The sequence below is a fragment of the Podarcis cretensis genome, assembly GCF_951804945.1.
Source record: "Podarcis cretensis genome assembly, chromosome: 7".
NCBI lineage: Eukaryota > Metazoa > Chordata > Lepidosauria > Squamata > Lacertidae > Podarcis > Podarcis cretensis.
Window position 1 is genome coordinate 92284909 of NC_137176.1, and position 17680 is coordinate 92302588.

Below are 17680 nucleotides of genomic sequence, written 5' to 3' on the forward strand. Positions count from 1 at the left end.
CCACAGAGCAGGAAGTAACATTTAAAATGCTTTTATTCACATTTCCCCAATAAGGTATTTCTAGCTTACAGGGACTGATGTGATCTACATAGCACTAAGGGTTTCTGTTGCTAAGTTGCCTCTAACTTAAATAATTTACCCTTTCAGCATTGTGCTAAGAAAGCATTGTACAAGAAAGTGCAATAATCATCTCCATCAGCTAGCAGAAACAGATCCTTCCCCCACCAGACTTCAAGAGTTGCCAGGGTATCTCCAGAGTTACATAAGAAATGCCTGAAAGCAGCATCATTTGCAAACATTTAAATCTCACAGTCCTCATCTTACTACTCTAGTAGATACTTTATTAACTGAAAGTTTAACAGTGATGCAATGCCTTTTCCATTACAAAACCAGGTCTGTATTCAGAGTTTCTTTTTCAGTGAGGCAATTTTCTTCTGCAGTCTTCTGGGTTGGTATTTATTAAAGTGCATCATAAGATATGTTATCCAGTGTAAGTTTTGTATCATCCAGTTTTCAAAACAAATAAGTGTAAATTATCCAATTAAGGGATCGTCGTCATCTTCCTGAAGCTGAAGTCGGGAAAATGGATGCACAGAAGCCGTTCTGCTCTTCATGATTATTATAAGGCACGTAAGTGTCGTTAACACAATGAAGACACCAATGACTATTCCAATGGCCTCAGGGACATTGATACACCACTGGTCAGCTAATAAGCACTTGGCGTGGCTCAAGGTGCCATTATTGGGCTGAGGCATCAAGCCCAGGATGTGACACATCATTGGATAAATATCAACTGTATAAATGCTATTTTGCCTGTAACCTTTGCGAAAAGCAGGCCCATGAGCTGCCAAAAATGGATGCATACTTGGAAGGGAGTTATCATAGCCATGGTCTCCTACTGGAAAAAGGGAATGCAAGAGTTGTTAATGTGCTAAGCTTCAACCTGAACAGTTATATCCCCCCCTAAAGATAATCCCGGAACCATAAAAGTGCAGGTTCTTCCAAGTATTCCCACCCCCACTCCAATACAGATTGGTATACTATTGCAGTGTTTCCCAACCGGTGTTCCGCGGCACACTACTGTGCCGCGAGACGTTGCCTGGTGTGCCGTGGGAGGGAGGCGGGCGAGTCGGGCGGCGAGAGGCCTTAGGCGCCCTGCAGAAAGGCGTCCTCTTTGTGGGTGGGTTCTCCCCCCTCCCTTAGCGCATCGTATTTAGTTGGGGATTCTGGAGAGGGCGGCGGGGGCGCGCTGGCCCCGAGCGGAACAGACGTGCCGTCGTCCCCACCTCCCTCTCCTCAGTAGCTCCGAGCCGACTGACTGAGGGTGGGACGCGGCCAGCGGCGTCCTCTCTCTCTCTCTCTCCGCCTCCCAGCACCGCTTTTCCCAAGGCGGGCGCGCGCCTAAGGCTGAATGGGAGCAGCCTGGAGGCTTGGCGGCCTCTCAGCGGCTCATGACGGGCGTCCCCGAGGCGGGAGGTGCTGAGCAGGGGCTCTGCGAGAGGGCGCGAGGGATGCGTGGTGGTGCCTGCGCGCGCGTGACTTAAGAGGGCGACCTGCTGCCTCGCCTCTCCTCTCTCTCCCCTCCCTCCCCTCATGGGCACGGAGTCCCCGGCACAGCTTGGCGCTACTATAGCTACAGCTGCTGCTGCTCCTGCTTGGATGAAGGCGGCTGCTTCTTCCTAACGCCCAGCCTCTGAGGGACCGCAGTCTCCCGCCCTCTTTTTTTTTTGGCGGGATGCTGAGGTAAAGGATCCCCTCGCGCGCGGGCGGGCATCTCTTTGGGCAGGGCGCGTGTGGAGGCTTAAGGTGGGGAGTGTGGAGGGGTTGCTGCTTGCGAGGGGAGAGTTCATATTGTATTGGGCTGCGGTGTGGGCGACACGGCTCTCCAATGTCCAGCCCGCGGAGGAACGTTGAGTTGGAGCATTTTGAGGAGAGGGACAAAAGGCGCACTGAATAAAGTATTTTATAATTTTTCATATTTCTGTTTACTTACTATTTCATAATAAAGTAATTATAAAATACTTTCTTTGTGTTTATTTGATTCCTATTAAAGAGAGTTACTTTATATATAGTCAATATAGGCACAGAGTTAATTTTTTAAACATTTTCTAATGGTGGTGTGCCTCGAGATTTTTTTCATGAAACAAGTGTGCCTTTGCCCAAAAAAGGTTGGGAAACACTGTACTATTGTACAATACAAGGTATTGCACTTTCCAAATCAACCATCCACTAAAATTGTTATCCTCCATGCAAGTTTCCAAATATTATGTAATAGAGTTAGCTATGCCTTTGAATTACATGTCACCTGCATAGCCTTTGTTCTTCACCAAGATGTCTAAAAATATACCACAGGAATAAAGTTACTTTGTTTTTGCAGGTGAAAGCAGGTAAACCCTGCTTGTTATTCCACACACTGGGAACACCGGGAGCAGGTTTAGTTCTGTGTATGCCTTTATCTCCCTGTAGCTGGGAAAGCCAACATGCTGCCTGGCAGATGATGCTGGATTATAACTCCCATCATCCCAACCATTGGACAACAACAGGTGCCCAGCATGACTAAGACTATTTGGGGGTCACTACCCTAGCCTTCTAGGAGGACTGGTAGCTGTTGCTTTACACAGAGGGCAGTAAGCCCCACCCCTCAGGGACAGTAACGTACATTCTAACCCTGGTGGCCATGGCTGGGTTAGCTGAACATTTATGTACATAAAAGTTGAGCTGACTCACTGAGGCTGTGTACACACTATACCTTTAAAGCACATTCAAAGTGCATTCTTTCAAAGAATTTTTGGCACTGTAGTTTGTTAAGGGCTGGGCTGCAGGGAACTGCAACTCTAAAGGGTAAACAACAATGTCCAGAATTATCTGAGGGAAATGTTTCAAGTGTGCTTTAAAGTTGTACTATGTATACAGTCTGTGTTTAGGAAGCCAGAAGGTGACTTTGGAACCACCAGTGTTAGTCTGAACTAAGGTGTGATAAGCGGCACGGATATTTGCTGCATGCCTTGGCAATGAATCTCAGCTTTCATGACTGCAGGTGTTTCTAGGCAGCTCCAATGTTTAGGTGGGGACACTTTTGCACTCTGCATGACTATGTACCTTCCACATGAAAGGGAGTAACTTGCTCCAAATCAGGCCAAGAGAAAACATCCAAAAGGAATACACTTACACCTTGAAAGAGACTCATTCTGTACAATCGTCCAGCCTTCATCAGCAACCAAAATTATGGGCTGAATGCGCTTATTGTGATGGTAGTGGTAATGGTCTGGAATCTCTTCTTTAAGATAAATCTTCATGTGAGTGCTGCAATTTTTCATTATGTTATATACATATGTTTCATCTGAAAAGTATAAAGCAAGGAAGCATACTCTATTATCTTTTGTAAAGCCTGAACATTTGCCATTTGAAGTGCATTGCCCACCCTCATCCCAGCTGCAAGTTCAATGCGGATCCCATGTTTAATCCTATTGCTGTATTTATCTGGCCTAGTAATTTGCTCTGGGCCTTTATGTATATTTAAGTATTATATTTACAGCCCACCTTTCCTCCAGAAAGCTTGAGGTGGCATATGCTCCCCATTTTACCCTCACAACAAGCCTGTGAGGTCAAGTAGGCTACAACAGCTGACCCAAGGGCACCCAGTGAGCTTCATAACCGAGTGCGAATTTGAACCCTGGTCTCCCAGGTTCTATAACTTATTGACGGTAAAGTGAAATCCCTACGCAGGCATGCTACTCATGTGTGATTGCTCTGGACGGGCAGAGATGAGCATACTAAGCTCTACTCCACACCACCGCTATGTCTATCATCTCCACAAGTTGGAAGGTGAAGTCTAAACTGGGAAGCCTTGGAATCTCCCCCATAGCATAGGGGATTAAAATGTGCAGGGAGTTTCCATAGGAGGTTCCCCACCTATGTAAGGTGATGGACACTGTGATGCGAGGGGTGGGGTGCTGCATACCCCTCACCACTTGTGTGTGTGCATGCAACCACCAGCACCACACCCAAAGGAGGGCTTATGCAACAACAACTATATTAGAAAACAGGTCATTTCAAAAGTTCCCAATGTTACCATAAAAACATTTGCTATATTAGAAGTGCAACAACAGATGGCACTATAAAGTTTTCCTACTCTCTTCCTTGAAGAGCTATGATATAGATGCTTGGCGCCCTCTGACCCCCCCACCCCCCCATCAATCCCCCAGAAAAACAGAAGCCGCCAAACAGCACAGCTTCACTCGCCAAAATCAACATCTTGCTGGACGTGTTTTTCAAGTTCAGAGATTTGACCTCTAATCTCTCATATCTTGAATGCTTTGGTCTTAAGTCTCATGTTAAAGCATCAAAATTATGCTTTTTAAAAACAACATCAACATATATTAAGAACATACTTACTTTTTGGCAGTATTGCAGCAACTGGGCTCTTGTCTACTAGAGTGTAGCTATTACGGTCAATGCAGTCATCCAGTTTAATCAGCCTGTCCGGGGAACACTGTGCCATGCCATGATCACTTGTAATTATAACATTAATTTCCTCCCACAATTTGGAAGCCTTTAGCTTCTCAACAACCAAGCCAACCAAATTATCCACTTCTTTTAATACTCCAATCATGTTTTTCGTATCTTCTGGCCCATACTTGTGCCCGCTTGCATCTGGTTCTTCCCAATAAAGAGTGGCAAAACTGACTAGGGGGTTAGAACTGTTCAGCCAAGCAATGATGTTTTCCACCCGTTCATTGAAACCTATTGCAGAATCATATTTCATAAAAAAATGAGGGGTAGTATTGTGAATTTTTACATCTGTGCCAGGCCACATTGCAGAAGCACTCGTTCTGTTTTCCTGCAACTGGTTGGTCACCCAAATAGGAACTGCCTCATTCCACCAAAATGGGTCTTTGTCATTGAACTGTGAAAATGTTTTATTGGTAGCAGCATCAAACATTTCATTTGCCACAATACCATGGCTTTCCTCATACAGCCCTGTGACTATACTGTAATGATTTGGGAAGGTTTTTGTGATGAAAGCATTGGTAATGTCTTCCACTAAAACACCATCCTTAATAAAATCCTGGAGATGTGGAAATTCATATTTCTTCAGATAATCAGCCCTGAAGCCATCAAAAGAAACCAGTAGTAATCTGGGCATTGGTGCATAAGCAGAATGACTACCAGAGCAACAAATGATTCCATAAATGAAGAATACCAGTATTAAATGCATTGTGGAAAAGGTTTCAAAACACAAGGATGTGGAAGATAGACCTAGAAGAAAGTAATTAGAAAGTGTCACTAAGAACATCAGTTCAAAATAGATGTCATTTAAAGTAATCTAAATTACTCCATCTCAATTAAAGTTCCTACAAAACCCATTTTATATTCTATTTAAGGCAACTATTGTCTAAAATCCCCATCATAAATTTTATCCCCCAGGGATAAAATAGCACCCTGTTGTACCTTCGCACCATAACTGGTAGGGGCACAAAAAGCACTCTCCCAATGCTACTGTCTGATCTCAGGCACATAGAGACTGGACCTCTGTAACACAGTGCATTCAAGTCCCATCCCATGGAGCTTGTCCATAGCAACAATTTCTTACTATGCTAGAAAATTAAAAATACCGTTTGATTTGTATTACTTAGAAATGACAATTTAGAAAAAGCTCAGCACCTAGTATGAGACTTCATTTTATGCATTTAATTATCCGCCCCCAATCTTATTCCTGTAGTTCTCTATTTGCCTGTACAACTTACTAAACAGCTAGACCAGGTTCTACTTCCTGGTTTTAAATCTGATGCCACAACAATACTCTTAGTTCTTCATTCCCAGCACTACAAATAAATATCTGTAGCTGGTCTCATGCTGTCGAACTCTTCCAACAGAAATTTGGTAGACACCATTGATGGTGGGGGTCTAATTTCTCATGAAGACTTATTCAACAAGTCAAATTTAATCATTTTAGTGCTTGTTTTATACTGTTTTAATGATATTTTATTGCATAAAGAGTGGTACCTTGGGTTAAGAACTTAATTCGTTCTGGAGGTCTGTTCTTAACCTGAAACTGTTCTTAACCTGAAGCACCACTTTAGCTAATGGGGCCTCCTGCTGCTGCTGCTGCGCCACTGCTGCACGATTTCTGTTCTCATCCTGAGGCAAAGTTCTTAACCCGAGGTAATATTTCTGGGTTAGTGGAGTCTGTAACCTGAAGCATATGTAACCCGAGGTACCACTGTATTGCTGTATGCCACCTTGTTATATACGATAATTTCTGCTATATAAATCTTGCATAAGTAACATAAGTTAACATAACTTAAGTTAAATAATTTGTATTCATTTAGGAACACAGAAAGCTACCTTATACCGAATCAGATCAGTGTTCCATCTAAGCTCAATATTGTCCATATTGGCAATGATTCTTTGGGGATTTAGACCCTGAAGATGCCATCAACTGCCCTTTTGCATACAAAGCAGACTGAACCGCAGCCCTCCCTGTATTTATTATTATTATTATTATTATTATTATTATTATTATTTAGTGCCCTTCATCACAAGATCTCAGGGTGGTTCACAGGATAAACATAACTTGAACACAGTTAAATAATTTCTCAGTGAAGCTTACCTCATTTAAGATTCCTAGCCCAAGTCACTATGTTCAATATTTTCTCCAACTCTCAGAGCAACTCATTTGGAAAAACCTTTGTGTAAATAAAAATTAAAAAGAAAACAAAAACCTACATTAGAGATAGACTTTTAAAATATATATTTTTAAGGTACCTTTTAGAATTTAGTTGTTGGCACAGGAAAAATTTCAGCAAATAAGACAGCTAAAGAAAGCCAATTACAGAACTCTCAGGTTCCTACTTAGCAAACATTTCTGGTCCATAGAAGAGTTATTATTTAGTTTTGCTCTCCATTACAAATCAATAGCCTACTACAAAGTATTTTATTATTTTACCCACCCTTCACCCTAAGGTCCCAGGGCAGGTTACCACAATTTATAATACAACTACCAAAACCAAAACCACAAAAAATAACAGCTAATAAAGTAACAGCAACATCTAATACAAAATAACACAACTCATACAATTGCTTATATTAAGTTGCCCACTCTTTCTGCACTGGAACTCTTCAAGCCCACTTTATTTCAAAAGAGATTTCTTTAAGGCCCATGCAGTTTCCCTCTGTGCCCGTTTAACCCTGTGCAAGGGGACACCTGTGTTCTCAAGGTCATCACAGAAAATACTGAAAGCCCAAACCCTGTTCTTAAACAGCACTTACTACCCCCCTTCCACACACCCTGGGCAGCATCTTGAGTCCAGAGCCAACTGCCCCACAACCACAGGGCTGCCACCCCACTCCTTTATTTATTCCATAGCAATTAAAGAGCGCTTGGCTGTTGAAACAAAAGCAAAAAGAAACAAAACCAAAACCCTCAAAGCAATTAACCTTTGGGTTGCAAGTTGCTTTGGGTAAGATAAAGCAGCTTGCAAAATAAAAAAAAAACAATAATAATAATAATCAGGGCCAGATTTAGGTTTGATGAAGCCCTAAGCTACTGAACGTAATGGAGCCCTTTATATGTCCAGCTGTCCTTTGTCAACAACAAATTGTCACTTTTTTGTGTTGAATATATGCTATATGGTGATTTATGGACCTAACAGGTATCTAAAGCCATTTGCACATAACAAAATATGTATTTTATCAAAGTAACTGTTGAACTGAAATACAATTAACAAGTAGTATAACATATTAATAGTGCAATCATTATTAAGCTCTAACTTAAAATGATCGGAGGCACATTACTTACATCATACATCTCTTTCTTTTTCCTTTCTCCTCCTGTGAAGAGGCTGCATCCTAATGTTTTAATGTTGTATCTTAATCTTTTAAATTGTATTTTAATCAACTTGTTTTTATTATTGGTTGTTAGCCGCCCGTGAGCCCGGTCTTGGCTTGGGAGGGCAGGGTATAAATAAAAATTTATTATTTTTATTATTTATTATAGGAGCCTACACAACACCAAAGGGTCTGGCGACTTCTGCTTCAGTGTATCTGAAGAACTGTGCATGCACACGAAAGTTTATACCAAGAACAAACTTAGTTGGTCTCTAAGGTGCTACTGGACATTTATATAAATACTTTATTGTCACTTTTGCAACTTGTATACAGTGAGATTACACAAGCACACCCCACTCAGCTCTCTCTCTCTCTCTCTCTCTCTCTCTATATATATATATATATACACACTCTCTCTCTCTCTCTCTCTCTCTCTCTCTCTGTGTGTGTGTGTGTGTGTATATATATATATATATGTAGCTTTGGGCCCCACCTCTTGGGTGGCCCCCCCCAAAAAAAATTATAGGGGGGGGAAACTGGGTGTACATTTCCAAAATATAAGATAAAAAACCCACACAAATAAAATAAAACCTACATACAGCAACAGTGTTTGGTGTTGGGTTCAGGTAGGTGGCTGTGTTGGATTGACAGTGGAAATACATATATATATATATATACACACACACACACAGATTCAGGTAGGTGGCCGTGTTAGACTGACACAGTGGAAATATATATATATATATATATATATATATATATATACACACACACACACACACACACACACAGAGAGAGAGTATGTATGTATGTGTGTGTGTATATATATATATATATATATATAACACATACACACTCTGTGTGTGTGTGTGTGTGTATGTGTATATATTTCCACTGCGTCAGTCTAACACGTCCACCTACCTGAATCTGTGTGTGTGTGTGTGTATATATATATATATATATATATATATATGTATTTCCACTGTCAGTCCAACACAGCCACCCACCTGAACCCAACACCAAACACTGTTGCTGTATGTAGGTTTTATTTTATTTGTGTGGTTTTTTTATCTTATATTTTGGAAATGTACACCCAGTTTCCCCCCCTATTAAATTTTTTTTTTTGGAGGGGGGCACCCAAGGGGTGGGGCCCAAAGCTACAGCTTGTTTCGCTTACACGTAAATCCAGCACTAATAAATAAATAGTAATAATAATAATAATAATAATAATAATAATAATAATAATATCTCTCCCCCCCCCCCGGATTTCGTAGTTGCAGCCACTTCTGGAGAGGAGCACCACCCGCCCGGCAGCCGTTTAAAAGGTGAGGGGGGCCGCCGGACCTTCGCGTCGCCTCAGCCCCCCTCAAACCCACCACCCGTGAGGGAGGGAAGGCGCCCCTCGGCCGACGCCGCCCGAAATAAGCGCGCTCTCCCCGCCGCTTTACCTCAACTTTCCTTCCTCCTCCATCTTCCTCAGGCGTCGCCGGCGGCACCGGAGTCGGCTGCGCCTGCGCACTGGCCGCCGCCCGCCGTCACCTGGACCAACGGCCATTAACGGCCCGGAACCTTCGGAGAAGGCGGGGGGGGGGCCGCCCTCTGATTGGTCAGGCGCGCCTTCAGACCCCGGATCCCCATTGGCCCCAGCGGGTGGGTATATATACCATCAGCATCAGCATCATGTCAGCCTCATTGACAGGTGCGTCAGGCCGGTTCGCTGAGGGGCTTCCTTAGCGCTCGCTTGCTGGTCTACAGTTTTGGCTCCTTTTTGGGTTTATTTTATTTATTTACCTCAGAAAATTCAAGAGACCACTTGATTATTATTATTTTTAAAGATAAAAATTAATTTAATTTAATTTTTTTTTAAAAAAAAATTAAAGATAAAAATTAACCGAAGTGGTGGTGGTGCTTTTTAAAAAAACCTACCTGAGCTCTCGCTTGCCGGTTTCAAAACCTTTTTTTGGTTTATTTTGTTTATTTACCTCATAAAATTCAAGAAACTACTTGATTTGATTTGATTTTTAAAGATAAAAATTAACCAAAGTGGTGGTGGTGTTTAAAAAACAAAACTCAAACCTACCTGAGCTCTCGTTTGCCGGTCTCAAATTTTGGCTCTCTTTTTTTTGCTTTGTTTTATTTATTTACCTCATAAAATTCAAGAGACCACTTGATTAGATATATATTTTTAAGATAAAAATTAACCAAAGTGGTGGTGGTGTTTCTAAAAAAACCTAATGGTACCTCAAAACTACCTGAGCTCTCGCTTGCCAGTCTCAAATCTTGGCTTCTTTTTTTGGTTTATTTTATTTATTTACCTCATAAAATTCAAGAGACCACTTGATATTATTTTATTTTTAAAGATAAAAATTAACCAAAGTGGTGGTGTTGTTTTTTTAAAGCATACCTGAAACCTACCTGAGCTCTCACTTGCCAATATCAAATTTTGGCTCCCTTTTTTTTTTTTTGCTTTGTTTTATTTATTAACCTCATAAAATTCAAGAGCATAGCTGTCAACTTTTCCCTTTTTTGAAGGGAAATACCTTATTCCGAATAGGATTCCTCGCTAGAAAAGGGAAAAGTTAACAGCTAGGTTCAAGAGACCACTTGATTATTATTATTATTTTTAAAGATAAAAATTAACCAAAGTGTAGGTGGTGTTTTTAAAAAAACCTACCTCAAACCTACCTGAGCGCTCTCTGATATCAAATTTTGGCTCCTTTTTTTGCTTTGTTTTATTTATTTCTCATAAAATTCAATTTAATTTTTACCTTGTTTATTAAAAAAAAGTTTGTTTGTTTGTTTTTAAAAAATCTACCTCAAAGCGGTTTGCAAAAAAAGGACAAAACAATAAATTGGGTTATTTTTCTTTTCTTTTTACAACAGTGCTTTAAAAACATACGGAAAGTTAAAACAGATTTTTAAAAAGCCCACCCCAGCATTTTGAAGCACCTGGCTAGTTTTGCCCAAATGAAAATGTTTTTAAGCGGGGGCTGAAAGGAAGGCAGCGAAAAGGTGCCTATCATGAGGCAGGGAGTTCCAGAGGAGAAGTGCTGCCCAACACTCACAAAACAACCAAGTTCTCGCCTGGATTGCCTGATTTACAGAACTATAATCAAGGTGTGGCAACTATGGCAGTGTTTGAATGATTTCTGTGTAAACAATACAATGTTTGAAGTAAATAATAATTTATAATAATAATAATTTCTTATTTGTACCCCGCCCATCTGGCTGGGTCTCCCCAGCCACTCTGGGCGGCTTCCATAAAAACCAAAAATACACTAAAATATCACAGATTAAAAACTTCCCTGAACAGGGCTGCCTTAAGATGTCTTCTGAATGTCAGGTAGTTGTTTATCGCTTTGACATCTAATGGAAGGGCGTTCCACAGGGCGGGGGCCACTACCGAGAAGGCCCTCTGCCTGGTTCTCTGTAGCTTTGCTTCTCGCAATGAGGGAACCGCCAGAAGGCCCTCGGCGCTGGACCTCAGCGTCCGGGCAGAATGATGGGGGTGGAGACGCTCCTTCAGGTATCCTGGGCCGAAGCCGTTTAGGGCTTTAAAGGTCAACACCAGCACTTTGAATTGTGCTCGGAAACGTACTGGGAGCCAATGTAGGTCTTTCAAGACCGGTGTTATATGGTCTCGGCGGCCACCCCCAGTCACCAGTCTAGCTGCCGCGTTCTGGATTAGTTGTAGTTTCCGAGTCACCTTCAAAGGTAGCCCCACGTAGAGAGCATTGCAGTAGTCCAAGCGGGAGATAACCAGAGCATTCACCACTCTGGCAAGGCAGTCCGCAGGCAGATAGGGTCTCAGCCTGCGTACCAGGTGGAGTTGGTAGACAAAAATAATAAGACAAAATAAGACAAAAAATAAGACAAAAGGTTTAAGCGAAAAGGACGTCACGTTTATTATGAACATAATTGAATTACGAAATTTATTTTAGTACAAGTAGTTTTCTAAAAAGGAAAATATATTGGGTAAATACATTGGGTGTAGACAGGAAGTAACGTAGAAAGATATGAAATGTAGAATAATAGAATGGAAGATGATTGATATTGTAGTTAACTGGAAAATTATTAGTGTTTTTTCCTTTGATGGCCACTGGTCCCATCACATCCTGGCCAATATAAGGGGAAGAAATGGAGGCAGTGAGAGATTTTACTTTCTTGGGCTCCATGATAACTGCAGATGGTGACAGCAGTCACGGAATTAAAAGATTGCCTGCTTCTTGGGAGAAAAGCAAGGACAAACCTAGACAGCATCTTAAAAAGCAGAGACATCACCTTGCCTACCAAGGTCTGTATAGTCAAAGCTATGGTTTTCCCAGTAGTGATGTATGGAAGTGAGAGCTGGACCATAAAGAATTAATGCTTTTGAATTCTGGTGCTGGAGGAGACTCACCTTGCCAACAAAGGTCCGTAGTGATGTATGGAAGTGAGAGCTGGACCATCAAGAAGACTGATCGCCGAAGAATTGATGTTTCTGAATTGTGATGCTGGAGGAGACTCTTGAGAGTCCCATGGACTGCAAGAAGATCAAACCTCCATCCTGAAGGAAATCAGCCCTGAGTGCTCACTGGAAGGACAGATCCTGAAGCGGAGGCTCCAAGACTTTGGCCACCTCAGGAGAAGAGAAGACTCCCTGGACAAAACCCTGATGTTGGGAAAGATGGAGGGCACAAGGAGAAGGGGACGACAGAGGACGAGATGGTGGGACAGTGTTCTCAAAGCTACAAACATGAGTTTGACCAAACTGCGGGAGGCAGTGGAAGACAGGAGGGCCTGGCATGCTCTGGTCCAGGGGGTCACAAAGAGGCGGACATGACTAATCAACCCCAACAACAACTGTTTCTATCAACTTGTAATGCAAATTCTACGTTATGTTTCTTTTTGAATTTATAAAATTAAGTGGCGGGGGGGGGGGGAGAAGAATTTGGCCTGGTAGCTGTTGGGCAACCAGTGCAGACCTCTGTCATATGCTGGCAAGGCCTCACTCCTGTCAGCAATTGGGCTGCAGCATCCTACACTAAATGCAGCCTCTGGATCAAGCAGAGTGATGCATCTTCGTACTCTCGAGGGCTGTGCACATTAGTACAGCTCCAAGGCTTCAGTCTGTCAGAGTCTGCCCTGATTACTGTACTATGTGTTTTAGATACAAAAATCCCATTTGCATTCATTTGATGGGAAGGGATGGGGCTGTGATTTGTAATGTTTTTACTGTAAATATTTATATATTTTAATAGATATATTTTAATAGGTATAGGTAAAGGTAAAGGTACCCCTGCCCGTACGGGCCAGTCTTGACAGACTCTGGGGTTGTGCGCCCATCTCACTTAAGAGGCCAGGGGCCAGCGCTGTCCGGAGACACTTCCGGGTCACGTGGCCAGCGTGACATCGCTGCTCTGGCCAGAGCCAGAGCCGCACACGGAAACGCCGTTTACCTTCCCGCTGGTAAGCGGTCCCTATTTATCTACTTGCACCCGGAGGTGCTTTCGAACTGCTAGGTTGGCAGGCGCTGGGACCGAGCAGCGGGAGCGCACCCCGCCGCAGGGATTCGAACCGCCGACCTTTCGATCGGCAAGCCCTAGGCGCTGAGGCTTTAACCCACAGCGCCACCTGCGTCACTTTAATAGGTATACACACACACATATATTATTGTTTAATCTAAATGTTTAGCTGTCTCTTGTTTTATCTAAATGTTATCTGTAAGCTGCCTTGAGTCCCTGGGGAAAAAGGATAATCATAGAATCATAGAGTTGGAAGAGACCACAAGGGCCATCGAGTCCAACCCCCTGCCAAGCAGGAAACACCATCAGAGCACTCCTGACATATGGTTGTCAAGCCTCTGCTTAAAGACCTCCAAAGAAGGAGACTCCACCACACTCCTTGGCAGCAAATTCCACTGTCAAACAGCTCTTACTGTCAGGAAGTTCTTCCTAATGTTTAGGTGGAATCTTCTTTCTTGTAGTTTGGATCCATTGCTCCGTGTCCGCTTCTCTGGAGCAGCAGAAAACAACCTTTCTCCCTCCTCTATGTGACATCCTTTTATATATTTGAACATGGCTATCATATCACCCCTCCTCTTCTCCAGGCTAAACATGCCCAGCTCCCTTAGCCGTTCCTCATAAGGCATCGTTTCCAGGCCTTTGACCATTTTGGTCGCCCTCCTCTGGACACATTAATAATAATAATAATAATAATAATAATAATAATAATAATAAATAAGAAGAAGAACAACAACAACAACAATTTGAGCTTTTCTCCTAGGTTAGTGTGCACAGGGCACTGATTCATAAGGATTTATTTTAGCTGGGGGAGGGGGGAGCAGTTGCACAAAGCACAGCAATCTGCTTTCATTTTAAAAATGATTTTCATTTATTTATTCGCTATTTTACGTTTAAAGATAAAATAGGAATGAAAGGCATACAATTAGGATAAGTACTAAGTACTCAGTAAAAAATGAAAATATGCCCCCTACTCTCACTCACCAATGTTCTGTCCCACCAGCAAAATCACTGAGTTAATCAACAGGATTTTAAAATGCTATAGGGGGAAAAATATTTTATTAATAATAATTTAACTGTTGATGCATCTGGGGAGTACTTCGAAAGAAAGAACACCAGAAATATGATATTTGATAGGACCCCTAAATAAATAATATTGGATACAGCATCAGCTACGGGAAAAAATTTTCATACATTATAGAAATATGGAAAGAGGAATCTAAGGAATCAAATATGAAAGATGTTTAAAATCTCCTTAGTAAAAAAGTTTGAAGCCTTTCTATTGGGTATAATTGATAGACATTCCTAAAGATATGAGGAAGGTCTTTTTGTACGCAACAGTTGCAGCAAAAATTTTAATAGCAAAAAATGGAAAGGAGAAACTACCCCGACTAAATTGGACTGGCAGGCAAAATTATTGGAACATACAGAACTAGCAAGAATGACAGGAAGAATTAGAGACAATACAGAACAAACTTTTATTAGAGAGTGGGACATTTATAGAAAATATATTGAAGAGCATTGTAAAAATGTGAATCCTCTGGCAGGCTTAGACTGATTCCTGTATGAACATAGAAAACTTTGCAAAAATAAAACTTGGGCAAAGTTTGAAGAGATAATGAAAAGCGGGTTACATAAAAGAAAACCAGGACCCTTAATGGGGTGACTGGAAGTCACAGTGGAAGTTATGTTGTAAGAATTTAATTTATCCTTTGTAAATCGTAGTAATCTTTGGTTCTTTTTGGTTGATTATAATTTTTCTTTTTAATAAAGCAATAAACATATTTTTAAAAAATGAAAGGGAGGGAGCCTGTTACCCTCCAGGTAGTGGGGTCCAGCTCCTATCAGCCCCATCCTGAATGGCCAACAGTTGTAGTCCAACAACATATGGAGGCCTACTGTTCCTCATTTATTAATTTATAAATCATTCCTGATTTAGCACCTGCAGTGTGCTAGAGATTCAACGCCTTCCCCAGGGGGCTTCAACAGGATAGGTGAGGCAGAGGTAAATTGAGAGCTGCACTGGATGGGGCTGATGAGAGTTGAGCTGTTTTGCCAAACACCTGGAGGGCACCAGGTTGGCAAAGGCTGCTCCAGAGAGAAGGGAATGGGAACTACGTACATGCTAGAGCTGCTTGCTTGCAAGTCTGTTTTCATTTCGCCAGGCTAATCTCCAATCCCCCTGAAAGATTTTGAAAGCAAAGCTGGCTGCTGAACTTCCCTGATTATTTTCAGCCTCCAAGGAACAGAAGAACCGCCAGCATCAAGGCAATTTCCTCCTTTCACAGCATCTTTCCTCACAATGCTCCTGATTAGTTTTACTGAACTGCCTCTTGTCTGGTTCTTGCGCTTTGGTGGGGGAAGTATTTTTGATTGCTTGGTGTTCCCAAATTCACAGGTGACCTTAACGGGGAAAAATTCAATTTCATCAGGTAGCAGACAACCTGACAGTGTAATTGTCTCTATCAGGGAATGACAACTTTAAAATTTTGAGAGTCCGTTCTGTTCCCTATGCTTCCATTTCTTACAAATCTGTGAGAGGCCATGTAGCATAGTGGTTACAAACCCAAACTAGGACTGGGAAGAACTGGATTCAAATTCCCACTTGCTTGGTGACATTGTTTGGAACACTATCTCTCAACCTCACAAGGTTGTTGTGGCAGCGGGGGGTGGGGTGGAGAGACAGACATTATTGAGCTCCTTGGAGAAAATGTGGGACATAAATAAGAATGAGGCTGGGGAACAAATTTGATTCAGTTTTCATTTTAAAACAAATTACAACATTTGCCCTTTCGAGGCAAAACATATGAGAACCAAAGCACAGCCATCCTTCAAAGTTCACACTTATCCAAATTTTGTGATGCGGGTCTCCAAATACATAGCATTTTCCAAAATGCATATACTTGTGGAAATTGCACATGACAATATTTAATCAGAATAACATACAAAAATGCATTAAGTTAGGGGAAAGTAACATTTGTTACTTTCGAGACAGACGGATGCCAACAAGTTCAAATGCAAAGCTGCATATAAAAATGTGCTTATTAGGAGAAATTTGCACTAAAACGCTGATTAATTTTCATCAGGACTTAAAATATATATATTCACATATTTCTGTAGCAATGTGGAGAAGTGAATTTAAAATTGGAAAATGAGAAACTAAGAAAACCGAAAGTGAAAGATCCTTTAATCCCTAAATAAGAATGAACTATGATAAAACTATTTTAAGTCTCCCTACATTCTCGCTCCTTCTTTTAACTTGAAGCAGATGTGGCATCCTTGTGAATATCTTTGCTGCTGTGAAAATAGGCTCTGATCAAGCATTGACCCACTATATTTAGGTTTCTTTTGCGTTCCCTGCTGTTTTCTGTTCTGAAGTTTTCCTACTTTCACCTCCACCTGCTTCCAAGGTGTAATAAATTTTTCATGCCACAGCTCAAGCTGCTAAAGCAAAATGCAGTTATGTTTTTAACTGTCAGCAGGTGACAGTCTTGCTTTATTAGCCTTTGCTGTTAATGCTTCCTTGGTCGGCATCAATTTTTCAGCCCGTGACCTAGAAATATAAAAAGATGAGGAAGAAATCTCACCTGCCAAAATCTGGCATTTGGGGCTGCTATTAAAGGCACACGAGTCATTAAAAATTAGTCAATTTTGGGAGCTGTCAAAGCCTTTGCCATCTAAGACTGGCCATTTTTATGCCTGGTTTTGCAGGATGCGTACAGTACTTGGCTTTTTATGATTGTAATTTTGTGTGCTATCAATAATAGTCAGTAGGTGGCGGTGATGAGGCCTCTGCCATGGCTTTGCAACATCATTAAATTGCAAGAAAAAGGGGGGGAGGGGGACACCAAATCATCTTTATTGTAACACACTCTGCTGGGACTGGATGTTTGTCTAATGTCAATGGACTGGGAGTTCCAGTGGTCTGAACTGCAAGTTTGCCTTTTGTTGTTGTTGGCATTTGGCAATAACAGAAGTTCCTTTAGAAACACAATTTACGAAGACACATAATCTAGTCTCTAGAAACTTGCCGTAACAAGAAAACACTGCTTCTGTATGTAGGTTTTTTTAAAAAAATATTTTTATTAATTTAAAATAAATACATTTATGAGAAAACAGACGTACATACATACAAGTAAACAAACAAATAACAGAAAAATCAAACAAACCACCACACCATAAGATACAAGAAGATTAATATAATTATCATCATATATACTCCTGATACTGAACACAACTATAAAACTTAGAGAGAAGAAATTTAAAACTGACTTCCAATTAATCTCACTGTACTTTATCTATCCATTACTTTATACCACAGTTGCATATTTCTTATATAGTTTCTTTTT

General features: G+C 41.4%; 1 protein-coding gene and 2 long non-coding RNA genes across 3 annotated transcripts; 1 reads left to right on the plus strand and 2 right to left on the minus strand.

Annotated features, from left to right (window-relative positions):
* Positions 1–320: 320 nt before the first annotated feature.
* Positions 321–9410, minus strand: ENPP4 (ectonucleotide pyrophosphatase/phosphodiesterase 4). The gene is made up of 5 exons (XM_079984403.1): positions 9279–9410; positions 6614–6689; positions 4396–5259; positions 3170–3340; positions 321–898 (listed from the first exon to the last, which is right to left on the minus strand). The coding sequence occupies exons 3-5, from the start codon at positions 5216–5218 to the stop codon at positions 534–536; spliced, it is 1359 nt and encodes a 452-aa protein (XP_079840529.1). The 5' UTR covers positions 5219–5259; positions 6614–6689; positions 9279–9410; the 3' UTR covers positions 321–533.
* Positions 9411–9537: 127 nt separating this feature from the next.
* Positions 9538–10524, minus strand: LOC307220606. Its single transcript, XR_013840982.1, has 3 exons — positions 10505–10524; positions 9785–10241; positions 9538–9594 (listed from the first exon to the last, which is right to left on the minus strand). It is a non-coding gene; the product is annotated as an uncharacterized lncRNA (long non-coding RNA).
* Positions 10525–10892: 368 nt separating this feature from the next.
* LOC307220588 lies at positions 10893–15830 on the plus strand. Its single transcript, XR_013840958.1, has 2 exons — positions 10893–10947; positions 15497–15830. It is a non-coding gene; the product is annotated as an uncharacterized lncRNA (long non-coding RNA).
* Positions 15831–17680: the final 1850 nt, after the last annotated feature.

Coding starts and splice junctions, on each gene's coding strand:
- ENPP4 (XM_079984403.1), bottom strand. CDS start 5,218: ATGCATTTAATACTGGTATTCTTCATTTATGGAATCATTTGTTGCTCT. Junction 3,341..4,395: donor TGCTGCAATACTGCCAAAAA/GTAAGTATGTTC, acceptor TATACTTTTCAG/ATGAAACATATGTATATAAC. Junction 899..3,169: donor GAATGAGTCTCTTTCAAGGT/GTAAGTGTATTC, acceptor CCCTTTTTCCAG/TAGGAGACCATGGCTATGAT.